Source organism: Thunnus albacares, chromosome 14, assembly GCF_914725855.1.
Source record: "Thunnus albacares chromosome 14, fThuAlb1.1, whole genome shotgun sequence".
In the NCBI taxonomy this organism is placed as follows: Eukaryota; Metazoa; Chordata; class Actinopteri; order Scombriformes; family Scombridae; genus Thunnus; species Thunnus albacares.
The window spans coordinates 5,099,586-5,114,113 of record NC_058119.1 but is presented as its reverse complement, the minus strand read 5'-3'; the positions used below and the strand labels follow the sequence as shown (position 1 = coordinate 5,114,113).

The following is a 14,528-nucleotide window of genomic DNA, read 5'->3' as shown; positions in this document are numbered from 1 at the left end:
CTACTTCTAAGATCAAAAACCATTATATATTAAACATATTTTGTGGCATATACCAACTTACATGTTAAAATACTTGATTTCATTTTTTATCTTTAATGTTAAATGTGTATTCTAGTTGAGGTTAATGTTAGAGTTTAGTAAATGCTGGCGCTTGGCTTTAAGTAACAGTTGTGTGTTTACTACTAAACAAAGGGTTGCTTCTCTTAATCTCTAGTTGTATTACTCATGTGGTTTCGAAGACGAGTATGGTATTGTGCAGACACGCCTAACAGCTCTCTAGAAATGTTCCTTTTAGTTCCTCTTAAAATAAATATATAAATCAATTAAATACTCTATAGCATCATAATGCAACTTACTTGAAATTTATCAGCTCAGATTTTTTATTTGCATGAGATGTTGGCAACCAAAAACAGATGATAATCTATATCATGCCTTTGTTATGACTTATATGAATAACTGATCAAATCTAGGAAAGACAGTTGTTATGTCATCTCCTGTTAAACACTGGGCTTCAAACTGAACTAGATGCTTTACACGTAATTTTACATGAAATGACGTGCAATTCTGACACATGTGAAACTGATCGTTACCTCAAAGTTTCAACAATCTGGTGTCAAGAATTAAGAATTACCTTTTAAATATCTACCTGAAATCTCAGAGTCTGCTGCTGGAGCATGCTGAGATTTAGGGGTTTTATTTGCTTTAAGTACCTCTGGTAAGAGATTTTTAGATGACCAGCATGACACATTTCTATGATACACAAAAGTGTGAAGCTATTATTCGTACATTAAATTTAAAAAACTCAGAAATCTGAATTTAGGTTGCAGTATTTATACCTTTTGCACCCCATGGCAGTCAAAAGATTAGAAAACCAATGTGAAGGGTTTTTTTTAGCTTTGACTACTGTAGATGTGAAGAGTGTGATTAAATACACATCAAAGTTAAAAGTCATCATGTTATGGCTTTCTATTATATCATGAGTTTTAATGTCTGACAAGGTGAAAATGTCTTCTCGCAAATGCAAAAAATGTTTCTTGCACTGGTGTAAACATTTTTTAATGACGGTCATGATGACGCTGTGAATTTCTTGTACAGTTTCATATTCACATCAGTGTTGTTCACATTTACATCACAATTAGGCAATAAATGTTGATTGGGTGACAAAGCAACATTTTGATCCTAATCTCATTTCTTGAAAAATTCTGCATTCTGTATCGCCAAGGTACTTTACAAACAGTGTGTCCTAAAGCGTCATTACCAAGGAACTCAGGATGTGCTACATTGGAGATGTTTGTTTTCTCTTGTATTGGGAGACTGAGGTGAAATGCTGTAGCTTCCTTCCTGTCTCGTTGAAAGGAACCACATTGAACCCTGATTTAGCCTCAGTGCACAGGATACTGTCAACAATCTGCTCACGGGCTTTTGGTTTTGGTTCATGTCAGGGACCAAGCAGTAAAACTCAAGAATACAAGGTGTATAAAGCAAAAATTAGTAATTTATTTACAACTTAATTTCAACTTGACAAATTATTTTTTTTCAATATACAAAAATAGAAAAAACTAGAGGAAAGTAATTTCAAAAACTAGGGCCCTTTAACTCAAATTGAGGTCAACTAAACAAACAGCAACCTAAAATGAACTCAACATAACAGACCTGACAAATGACACAAAAAAAAGGGGGGTTTGTATACACACTGGCTAGCCTACACAGACACACAAGGGGGGCAGGAATAAACAATTAACTCTATAACACAAATTAACCCTAATCTCAACAAAGATTTAAATCAAGAAACTATTTACAACCCAACCAACATCAAAAGCAAGAAAAATAAATCTAAAGTCCTAAAGTAACTGAAGTTAACTGGATCCCGAAAGGCAGACTCCCCTCTGACATGCCCGGTTGGCCTCTTCCACTTCCTGCCAGCCACAGTATAAGAGGCCATCTTTACCAGTGCTGCCTCTTTTGGCCAGAGGTAGGACTCGCCGGATCCATGAAACAAAAGACAACGGTAAATCAGGATTTAACATAAGAAATATCAAAGACAGAATGTTAACCAAAATGCGTGCACTCAAATTAGCAAACAAACTGTCAATAATAAAGTGTGTGCTGTATGAAAACAAGTGTTAAAAAAGAAAACTACTAATACTTGCTCACATGTAGCGTGGCCACCACAGTTCACCGGTCCCAACTTATTTGCAGACACTATTTGTTATTGAAGCTTCAATTCAATATATTTGACTTTGTTTAACTGAAACTTAATGACCTCAACTATCAGTTAAAATCTCTAATGTCAGTAGTAATATTAATACAGTATAGCTTAGACAAGTTTAAGGCCACTTTTGGTCAGAGCAACACAAACATATCGTTTTGTTAAAATGGCTAATGTGTTAGCAAACCATTGCCACACCCAGGAGACATGAAGCAACATTAGCATTGATTTGAAGTTGTGTTTTTGGCCACCTGACTAACATAAATCCCATTCACTCTCCTTTTAGCTCGAGTTTGGTCTCCACCATCTCGGAAGGATGTATCTTGCTCTTCAGCTGCTAAATGCTCCACTTTGTTCACCAGCTAGTTGCTAACTTTGTCTTATGTTTTAAGCTGGACAGGTAACATACAGTGGGTTTATGAGCTTTTTTGCTACAGCTGGAAATGAGATTGATGAGAGTGGTGACTCGAGAATGAACCAAAACAGTGAAGTAAAACCAAAACAATGAGCTGAAAAAAGTTAAAATACTCTGCAGAGCTGAGGGGTACTGCAGAGATGGGTGATAATTCTGTTGGTTTACTATGAGAGACCTTTCACATAACACAAATCCATTTGACATATTGTTCATATAAAAATATTGATTAGTGTAGCTGTCTTCTCAGACATAAAGAGATTGATGGAAGGAATCATATTTTTGCTAGTTTTGTTAAAGTTATCTACTGTAACTGGCTCATAAAACATTGAAAACACCACCAGAAAATACCAGTGATCATAGAGGTCAATAAAATGCTGCTCTTTTTTAGCCTTTAATCTGTAGATAAAATGATGGCAATGCACACAATGTGTTTGTTTACATGGGTTACTCCATTGACCCTCTGACAGAACATCAGTGTTTTGACATCTGAACGTCACTGGCGTAATATTTTTCTTGACCGGAGTTCAGTTCAGAGAGAGCACCAGTTCAAAGGTTCAAGCACAAGATATAGACCTGTGTGATTACTACATCTTCATTATGTGACAGTTCAGCATGTTCCACTTCACACACTTGAATGACCAATAATTACAACATCAAGCTTAACAATGAAGATGCCCCGACATGTTTAGGAGCGAGGGAGGGCAATTAAATGTGACATTTTAAGTCTATCACATTAGGGGGCAATAAGGACCATGAGGACCCTGCTCATGAATAGATTCTGAAATTTTATTTTTATGGTATTTACACACTGGCAGCTCATGGCCTGGCAGCCACTTGGTTTTATAGACCCTTTTGGGCAACACTTTTTGGTCAAGGACTTTCATTTCCTTTTCAGACTTGCAACATGAAATTTGGCATGCCTGACGTTTATCCTCAGGCTAACTAATCCCTCTCCCAGAGTGCTTATTTTCAGGTTTATTTCTAAAACAGCATTGTGAAAATTTTAACCCTGGGCTGCGCTGTTTAGGAGTGAATCCCTAACCCAGCGCTTACTGGTCCACAGTTAATAAATCCATGTGTGAAAAGAGGTTAAGATGGCACTGATCTGTGTGATGAAATAAGGTGTTGCAACATCAAATCTAGTGTATTGGTACATTTAAGAGGACCACATGTCCTCACATTGACAATGAAGTAATTCCTCCACAGTCAGGACATTTCACTTCTGCAAGGAGTTGCACTGCATTAATGTAGGATTAAATAGAAAGTTCTAATGAACTGCATGAGTGTGTGGATGCACATGCATGTTCAGTATGTTGTGTTTGTATGCTCGGCCATGTTTGTGCTTCTGTGCATACGTAGTGAAAGTTTGTCCTCAGCGCTTGATGCAATGCGTATCTTGCAATATTTCCTAACCATGTCCTGGAAAAGGCAAGCTAGACCTGTTTAGCCACCTATTTCCAGTAATCCCCACCTCTGCTGCTCTGTCTCCGCCCCTTCGCTCCACCTCCCCTCCTTCCCCTTCTCTCCCCTGCCTTTGTAGCTCTGAAACCCTCTTTCGCTGCAAGTGGTTGCTGACAACACCGGCATCCGGTCACACTGCACCTGAATGAACACAGCATTATCTCACCAAATTAGGCTAGGATTACTACAGGGCAGGCTTGTCATTGATGTAATCAAACAACAGTGCACTGACAATAGCAAATTAGATTTTAATGGTATTTATCAGCTTTATTCATCATTATTGTGATTTATCTGATGTTATCACATACATATACAGTATCAGTCAAAAGTTTGGACACACTTTCTCATTCGAGCGAATAGGAAGATGTGTTCAAACTTTTGACTGGTGCTGTATTTTAAGCGTGATGTCCATTTTATGTATGTATTCGCATTTTAACAAGTGAAAACAAATCTGGCTATCTGGGGTTTTATATTACTACTAATAATCATAAATGTGGAGACAATTTTTTTTTTGTCTTATTGTGTCCAACTTTCTTGCTCAAATAAGAAATTTGACCTCTAATGTTTGCAGTGATTTTGATATAACATACACCAGACTGAGGATAACATACCCAGTGGATTATAGTAAATATTTTTTTTTCTTCTTTCTTCTTTATCACATCAGGTCTGCATACAGTAATTCACCTTTTTCAGGAATAAAACAGGATCAAAAAGGCCCATTCATTTAGTAAACAGGCAAAAAAAACATCTGTTTACTTCTGGATCAACTCATGGGATGATTCCCAAACAGTGTCATAACCTCATATAGTCATCTTTTCCACCTATAAGATCACTGAGCTAACACCTTTCCATGAAATACGGAGAACAGTTATTACTTCCATTCTCTGAGAGCAATTTCCCTGATCCTACAATTTGCAAACTTCCTGCAGCACATTTTAATTATAGGTACTGTACCTTACGTGTAGCTAGAAAGGCTCCTCATGCAAGACCTAACTCATGTTTCAGAGCAGGGAAAATCCCACCAAGCTCATACTGTGAATGTTTGACCAGAGCAGTGTAAACCTGTGTGTTACAGCATTGTTTTTAGAGCTCTTATTCTATAGGTGAGTGACTACTCCCTGTTTGTGTTCACTAATGTTGTAAGTGGATAGGAATAAGTGGCCTAACCACTTGTTCAGCAGTGATATACACTGCCATACAAAGCCAAAACACAACAATTACATATGTACTTGTTGCATTGAGACAGGATTTTGACATCTGTTTTATAATATAAAAATATCGTACATAGAAATGTGAAAAAAAAAAGTTTCTGACAAGAACTACAAAACAAAGGTAAAAACCAAACTGCAGTGACAAGCCTTAACTAGCTAGCGGAGTGACTAGTTACTAGATACTGACATTTTTCCAACCTGCTTCATCTGATTGAAAAAGCCAAATCCCACTTCTCAGTAATTGAGTTAGTTATACCACATAAATAAGGCAGTAGCTAAATATTATCAAAATGGAGAAAATGTAACCCCGCATAAACTAGTCCTGCTAAAAGCTAACTAGCCTAGATGCCCTTTAAAATGCCAAAACATAGAGTTCAGTATCTGATAGTAATATATGACAAAGTTACACACTTTGGCTGATTAGCCTTCAAACTTCAAACCCTTTCTTCTCAACTTCATTGTTACATATCAGTACACATATATACATACAGTGATTCATACGTTGACACCCAGATGAAGGAACTTGATAATATTTCCTATATGTCCATCACAGTGGCTATTATAGTTGTTGTCAAGCAACTAATGTCGCAGTCAGTCACTGTATTTCCTTTTTTTTGACAAGCAGCCACACAAACATGTAAACACACAAAGGTGTTAAATACACATGAACTTCAACTGAGTACTGTAGGTTCCACCAATATTTTCTCTTGATAGTTCCACTTTTGTACAAGTCTTGAGCTTCCCCTTCGTCATGTACAATTTATGCAATGCTCACATACACAGCACAAAGAGAACACACACATACACACACACGCACACACACATACACAGAGCAAGGAGGAACCAGTGTTTAAAGTAACCACCTCACTTTCTGGCCAATCCAGCGTGCTGCCCAGAAAAAATACAGCATATAACAAGCTAGGAAGACTGGAATTTCAGAGCAAGTGGAGAAACGCTGTGTTACAGTGAAGTCATAGGTCTGGTCGGACCAGCAAACTATATCTGCTCAGAAACAGAAAGGGATTTGACAGATATAAGTTATCAGTAAAAGATTAGGGATTCTTTGAACAATTTTTTGGTGTTTAAACAGTCTTATGATTACTACCAATTGTAGTTTTCTAAACACAGGAATATACAGGGTAAGTTTGTGGCAGCCCCAGCAATTGTTCTATTTATTTCATTAAGATTATCTGACAATTATAGGCAACACTTGATGCCAAAAATATCTGACAGCTCTTCGAGAGAATACTTGTGCAACACACTGCAGGGACACTGATGTGTTTCTTTTGGTTCACATTTGTATTGGTGAAGGAGGAAATCACTGTTTCTCTCAGGAATTCTAGGTTTTGAAACATTTTATTTATTTTAGTTTATATGGCTAAATTCTTCAATTGTCCTGTGTGGGGTCAACAAAGCTAATCACCGAAATCAGTATCATACACAATATGACCAAAAGTATATCCACATGAATTTGCGTACTTTTGGTCTGGTGCTGTTTTTCATCATTTGATTTAGGCCTACAGTTTCAATTAAAGGAAAAGTTTGACATTTTTGGAAATACACTTTCTTGCTTTTTTTGCTATCTTGCTCAAATGAGAAGATCGATACCATTATCAATCTTCTCATCTAACTTTAAGCAAGAATTCAAATAAAATGTTGAACTCCTCCTTTAAGGGAAATGTTAACACTACCAGCATGCAATGGCATTTTAGACTGATGGTTCCCAACTTTATTAGCTTGAGGCTCTTCATAGTTAAGTCATACCTACTTGTGACCCCTCTTCATAGTGATAACCAGTGATGTTCTCTTCTCAAATTACATTTTAAAAGTTTGTACAGACATGGAGAGGTCAAAAAGCAAAAACATTTAAGAAAAGTCAGAAAAGATTTTGCTGCTCTATCTTGTCAATCATTTTTAACCCCTCAGATTCAGTGTGTTACACCTTCAGGACTCCCAAGTGAAGTGAAGTGAAATCCATAAAGAAATGGTGTTATCAGTTTGATGTGGAATAACTTGACTGGCCTGCAGAGGTCTGACCTCAACCCCATCCAACACCTATAGGATGAACTGGAATGCGGACTATGAACTAGACCTTTTAACCAACGTCAGTGGCTGACCTCATTAACGCTCTTGTGGCTGAACTGGAGCAAATCTCTGCAGTCACGTTCACAGCAGATGGCGTGTTCAACAATCTCCAAAGGGTTAGGCATCGTCATATGTTTGACCACGAAAGTTGACCTTTATATATTTGCTTAAATGTAATTATCCTTTACTGTCTTTGACCTCCATATATCATCACAGTGCAAAAGGTCACTGGTGCTCAGTACGAACCCCAAATACCAGGACCAACATCAGCATAAAGGTCTTCCCACACACAACGACATCACAGGCCACACTTTGGATTCCCACCTTTGGCCTGGGATCCTCACACCATCATGTCACAAACGGCAGCCTTACTCCTACACGCCTAGATTGTGGCAGCACACAGGCACATAGTGCAATCCTACCCCCTGAGAATCTGATGTGACTGCTGTGTACACACTCCCCCCACACAACACTTGACATCACAGGACTCCCTTCTAAAACCACACTGTGCACCTCTGCAATGTACTTGCGCTCAGGGGAGCTCTCCTCATGCTCAGAGCAGCGTAATCACGAGTCGCCCCCTCACACACCTCACTAGAGGGTTAACCGAACAAAACTTTACTTGATTTTGAGAGCTGGTGAAAACACAAAGGGGACTCCATCATCAAATCCTATTCACACGTCATTATAAGTCTGCTGCTATGTCAGCAATGAAATGAAACCGACATAGAAAACAGTGATAATACTCAGTGTCATAAACTAATGTCACTATATATTTTTTAGATTTATGGACATTCTGCTTCGCAAGTAAAGTCTCCATCTATCGTTAGTGGTCTGTGATGAAATGATTGAACTATTTAAGACTGATTACATGTTATGTCTTTCTTAGAATGGATTTTCATCAAATAAAAAGCAGCTGTTGCAGATAAAAGCTTATAGTCAGGTATTAATTGAGGAACCATTACGGGGCATTAGTCTGTGGATGGCAGACTCTTTTGCATCATGTTAATTTGATAACAGAGGTCTTTTCATTCAGCTCACATTTCACATTTCACCTAATACATGTTGTGCAAATCGACGTCCAAACTTCAGGACACTGTTAATGTTTTTCTTCAGCCAAATCACTGGGAATATAAAAATAGTGAAGTTAAAGTGACTGGATATTAGTTTGTAAGATACTAACTAACAGTGTGGCTTCTTTGTTTATCACAGTGTGTTTCAGAAGGGGGAAATTCCCTTTTATTGTAATATTGTAGGCTGTACACGTTTATCAGGTCTTGTTTTCTGATAAGTCACAGCAGCCTCTGCTGGACAGAAGTGACAAATGCATTCTATTATTTTAGGGTCCAGGTCGTACTAATCATGTGTGGAAAAAACATACAAGGTTGTAAATGGATTTGAAAAGTAATTTTATCGATGACAAAAAATAGAGAAATATGGCAATGAAGAAATTGATTATAGTTACTACTAAAATACTCAAGGTTTTTGAACGAGAGTCGCGTGAACAAAATGTATCTTCTATCGATTACTCTGGCCTAAGAGATGGTGCCTTTAGGAGCTGGCGGGATATTTCCATGGATGTATAATAAGAGCTCTTATAATACATCCATGGATATTTCACTTATTGTAGCTCCTGGAGACATTGGAAATTTCATTATGCCTGTTTAGAGATTAATGTCGCGGAAGCCATCCTAACCTCTAACGAACAAAGTGATATGTACCAAACAATTTAATATATAATACTATTTAACATTAGTCCCTTTAGACCTATTGAAATCACCCACATCCCCTTGAGGTTAAGACATCAGAAGTAAGAAATTATACTGAAGTCAGCTACCAATTCAGGGTCAATAATATTTAGCGGCCGATTCTCCGTTTTTACACCACTTACTCTTATGAAAAAGTGTTAGACATTGCAGCAAAAGCCTTAATGCTGTTTAAACCCACTTTCAGATGTGTGAAACCTTTATTTTGCTTCTGAAACAGAAAAAAGGGCGATTTCACTGAAATTTCTCCATCCAGACCACATTAAGTGACAAGTTTCAAGTTAATTTTATTTATACAGCATTTGAAAAAGCAAACAGGTTTTGCACCAAAGTGCTTTACAAAGACATATATGTACAAGCATAAGGACATATATGTGTATAACAGGTGTTGTGAAAATAAAGCAAAATTAATACATAAACAAGTTTAAAGACAATTTAAAACCCAAGAAACCAGATAGAAATAAAAACAAATTAAACAAGAGAATAAAAGTGAGTGTTAAGGTGCATCTTAAAAGCATCACTAGACTCAGCCTGTCTAATGGCCTCTTTATTAGACCAGACATTAGACGAGATTTTTTTAGTTTTCACAAATAGAATAAAGGTTTCACAAATCTGAAATGTGTTTTAATGAGACTCTGGAGTCTCCTTGGTAATCTAGTCCAGATTTGACGAGTCCAAGTATAGTGTTTTGTTGTTGTTGTTGTTGTTGTTTATCTGAACCTGGTCTAATGTGGTCTGGAAGGAAAAATATCAGTGAAATTGCCCTTTTTTGTTTTCATAAGCAAAATAAATTTTTCACAGATCTGAGAGTAGGTTTAGACAGCGTTAAGGATTTTGCTATAATGTCTAACATTTTTCCACAAGTTTGAATGGTGAAAAAACAGAGAATCCGCGGCTAAATATGATTATTTATGTTTTTTATTATTTCCCCTTAACCCCGAATCAGAAGCTGACTTCAGTGTCGTAAATTACGAGCAGTGCATGAAGGCAGCAGGAAGAGCGGACGAGGTTCAGGACCAGTACAGGACAGGTTCCGCATTATTTTTCTTACTTTGTAGACAAACATTTGCGATGGATTCACAGCCTCCTCCAAAGCCATGGGAAAGGCGGATTCCAGGATCAATAAGTGCACCTGTAAACTACAGGTAAACAGCTTTAGCTACAAAAAAACAACAAACAGCTTTAGCTGTCTGTGTTTACTCGCCACAGCTGCTAGCTGCTGTTGCCGCTGCTGCTGCTGCTGCTAAAGTCTTAGCATGAGATGACATCCAAAAAGTGAAGACAGCGACATGCTGGCAGGAATTATCGACAATTTACCAATCGTTTGTCCATTTGTCATGTAATTTCTAGCCACCTAAAAGAAGTTTGTCCAGAAAAGAAACGGTTGTACAACTTGCTAGCTGTGTTGGGCCCAACGAGGCCTCCTCATGTGTTCTTTTCTAGCCAAACTCCACCTATAATTTCACACGTTTTGTTAACTTGATAATGAATAGTTTCATCATTTTAAAGCTTATTAATTGTCATTTTCCATTTAAAAAACTGTCACTGTAGTTAAAATGAAACCGACATAAGTGTCTTTTAATCTGTGTAACCTTTGGTCTTCACTGTTTGAGTTACCAGATAATTGATGTTACGTTACTGTTGTGATTGTGAGCAGCTTCATGTCAATAATCCAGCGGTTCTCAAACGTGTTCATGTCAAGGACCCTGAAAATGACACTAATTGGACCGTGGACCCCCATCTGACAAAATTTTTGCTTTTAGATGTTTTATTACAGAAAATGTATGAAACCCTTGATCAATCTAGTCATTCTGTCAATGTGTTACTTATGGATGGAAATATAGTGAAATAAATGATTCCCCTTTTTGCTTGGGACCCCCTGGAACCTCTGGGGGTCCCTGGACCCCACTTTTAGAACCACTGATATAATGTGATGACTATGTTTGAAGAAACTCATTTTCAATGTTCCAGCAAGGGTTGTTTTTGAATATTGTTGACTCACAATAATGACGTTGAGTTGACATTATGTCCATTACAACAAACTGTGCCTTTGTGAGCTCATAGTGCAACAAGACATTTAGTACAACATGCTAATAATAAAACCATAAACTTATGTAAAACAATCTCACATATGACGAAAAGACCATTAGCTGTTATACAGACAACCATAAACTGAAAACAAATGTATCTTTAATTGCCAAAGTTTTACCATCCAAGAGTCAAATGGCCTAAAAGTGCCAGAGGTTTACTAAAACCAAATGCCTGCTGTAGTTTTAGTTAATATTTCATTGAAATCCCACTGATGCTTTTCTGTATAATAAAATTACATAAAAAATCACTGAAGATGTTTTGTAACTTATGTCTCGTCTTGACCTTTTCACCCAACAGGTCTACAGACTTTGGACCAGCTGCCGGCCCCTCTGTATCTGCCGGCCCTCCTGTCCTGACTAGGATGGCCCCCCCAATTCCTCCTCGTCCCGTCCAGCAGTCCTACCGTCCGTCCTACACCTCTTTCACCTCCTCTTACAGTCCCTATGGGAGCTCCATCTATGGGGGTTACAGCCCCTACAGCTATGGTGGTGGCTATGGCGGTGGCTACGGCCTCGGAGGGTACAGCCGCTTACCCCACACAGAAGACATTGCCCCCAGTAGGTTTGTGCAGCAGGCAGAGGAGAGTAGCCGCGGTGCCTTCCAGTCCATCGAGAGCATCGTCCAGGCCTTTGCCTCAGTTAGTATGATGCTGGACGCCACCTTTTCAGCCGTGTATAACAGTTTTCGTGCCGTGCTGGACGTGGCCAATCACCTGACACGGCTGCGTGCGCACCTCACCAGGGTTTTGTCAGCATTTGCATTGGTGCGCACCTTGCGATACCTCTACCGACGGTTACAGAGGCTGCTGGGGAGGAGGTCAGACTCTGAGGTTGATGACTTGTGGGCAGATAGTGCGAGTGACGCCCTGGCTACAAGTGCATCCAGAGGGCATGGAGCAGGGGTGGAGGATTTGAGTCAAGTTAAGTCCTGGCCAATCATTCTGTTTTTCGCTGTAGTCCTGGGTGGACCCTATCTCATCTGGAAACTGCTGAGCTCCAGCCCTGGCTCTGAGGAAAGCGGTGAGATTTGGTTACATTTAAGATTTGGTACTTGAAGATGAGATAGTAAACTTCCACAAGACCGTGCCGAGGTTTTTCCAGCCAAACACACTGACTGCACACTTTAGCAATTACTTGGAATAAAAACCTGCACCGTCTTGTGGCTCAGTGGCAACAGATGAGAAGTACTGCTGTAAATGGTGTCAGAAAATATAAGAGACTGATATCAGTATGTCAACAAGTACTGGTGGATTTGTTTTTGTTTTTGCTTAAGATTTAATGAAAATGTGATATTCTATATGCCACACACATACACCAACATCAAAGCATTGGTCTGTGTATTCAATTCAATTCAAAATACTTTATCTGACACATAAAAACAATCTAAAAAATGCAAATATGACAGTGTTGAAGAGTTGAATGGCAGTGGTAATAAAGATATTTTGTGTTTCTTTGTTTAGCTACTAACTGGGCCAGCGGGGAGGATGACCATGTTGTGGCAAGAGCAGAGTACGACTTTTCAGCTTCATCTGAGGAGGAGATTTCTCTGCGGGCTGGAGACATGCTCAACCTCGCCCCTAAAGGTGAGAACTCTTTAGTATCAACATCTCTTGTTGAAATACGCTAATCGAGAAACGTGTTTATTTATATCATGTTTTTGTGTTTGATGTGATAGTGATATTGTCTTACTAGATGAAGATTATTTCCTTCACTGTACAATGTACTTTATGTAGTTTAAGTGCAAACATTTGTTGTTTACTGTATGTAATATGGACCCTGGGAAGTGTAGTTGTAACCAAGGTAACAACTAACAGAGATACAAAGAAACTTTATTACAGCTCTTGTTTTTGTGCCCATGTGGTATCATAATTGAAAAGTGTGTATTGCAAAGATGCGGGGCTGCAACTAACGATTATTTTCATGATTGATTCATCTGCCAGTTATTTCCTTGATTAACTGATTAATTGTTTAGTTGTCATAATGAAGCTTTCATCATGAAACAGCTAGTCAGTAATGGAGAAAGAGAACATGCTTTGTAACCGTAAACTGTTACTTTTTGTAAAGAGTTGTGAACTTGTTTGTGACAGTTTCTTTGATTAACTTGTAGTGCCACAAAGTTGTTCCACCTTGATGAGCTAAGACTGTCCTTTTTATTCTCGCCTGTGTTTAGAGCAACAGCCCAGGGTACGTGGCTGGCTGCTGGCCAGCGTGGATGGTCAGACCACAGGGCTTGTCCCCGCCAACTATGTGAAGGTCCTTGGCAAGAGGAGAGGTCGTAAACATGCAGAGATGGAGAGGCTTGCTCAGGTCCAGCAAGAGAACTCGCAGGCCTCCTACACAGCCTCGGCTGCACACCCACAGCCCAATCCTACCCAAGGCTTTACTCCAGGCCTCGGTTCAGCCTCCACCTCAGCTTCCTCAGAGGAGCTGCTAGAGTCGGTGTTCAGAGAAACACCAGCTTCCGTCAGTCTGGGAACATCCAACTCCAGCTTCAGTTTGCCCTCCAGCACAGTGCTAAACATCCCAGACAAGACTGACCTGTGATGTTTGTGCGTGTGTGCATATCTCTGTATGAAAGTCTGTGTGTGTTCATAACATCGGTCGGCTCAGTCAGTTTTTGTTTTCGATGTTTAACTCTGAAGCTTGACTAATAAACAGCTGACTGTAGATATTTAGGGGAACACTGTGGACCTCATCAAGAATTGATCAAGGTCCCATGTTCATAAAAATTATGATTCAGTCTTCAAACACAATTTTGATTTTGGTTATTGGTCAAACACACAGGTTCCCTGTAGTTGTACTGTTCTGTTTAGAAGCAGCGTGTTTCAAATTATGAGGTTGTCTTTACATTTCTTTAGTCAGAGCTTGTGTAAGAAAGAAAGCTTTGTGCACGCTCTCAGTATGGTGCAATGCTGTTCTTAAAATCATGTCTGATGCGAGATGTAATGTCTACAGATTGCTCAACAACAAGAATTAGTTCATGTTAAAGTGAATGAATCGTGCCGATGTCATCTGTACACTAACAAGAACGAAGCAGAGGTATTTAGTTTCATAATATAATTATGTAACCTTGCATTTGGTCTTGGCCCTCATTTGTAAGCTGCTTTGTCCTCTGTATTGTGTTCTTAGTAGAGAAAATGAGAATGATTCATTCAGAATGAGAGGGGGCTGATTTTGCACATTTTCAACAGTTCATTAGTTACAGAAGTACACAGTAATTTTGTAAATATTTAATATAATTATTTTGAAAATAAATATTTTCAAAAATCTGTCTTTGTCCATTGGGTGATA

The 14,528-nt window shown here is 38.7% G+C and overlaps 1 protein-coding gene across 1 annotated transcript; it reads left to right on the top strand.

The window, feature by feature from the left end:
- Positions 1-10,110: 10,110 nt before the first annotated feature.
- Positions 10,111-14,506, top strand: pex13 (peroxisomal biogenesis factor 13). Its single transcript, XM_044373512.1, has 4 exons — positions 10,111-10,292; positions 11,536-12,257; positions 12,698-12,820; positions 13,408-14,506. The coding sequence occupies exons 1-4, from the start codon at positions 10,129-10,131 to the stop codon at positions 13,779-13,781; spliced, it is 1,383 nt and encodes a 460-aa protein (XP_044229447.1). The 5' UTR covers positions 10,111-10,128; the 3' UTR covers positions 13,782-14,506.
- The last annotated feature ends 22 nt before the right edge of the window (positions 14,507-14,528 follow it).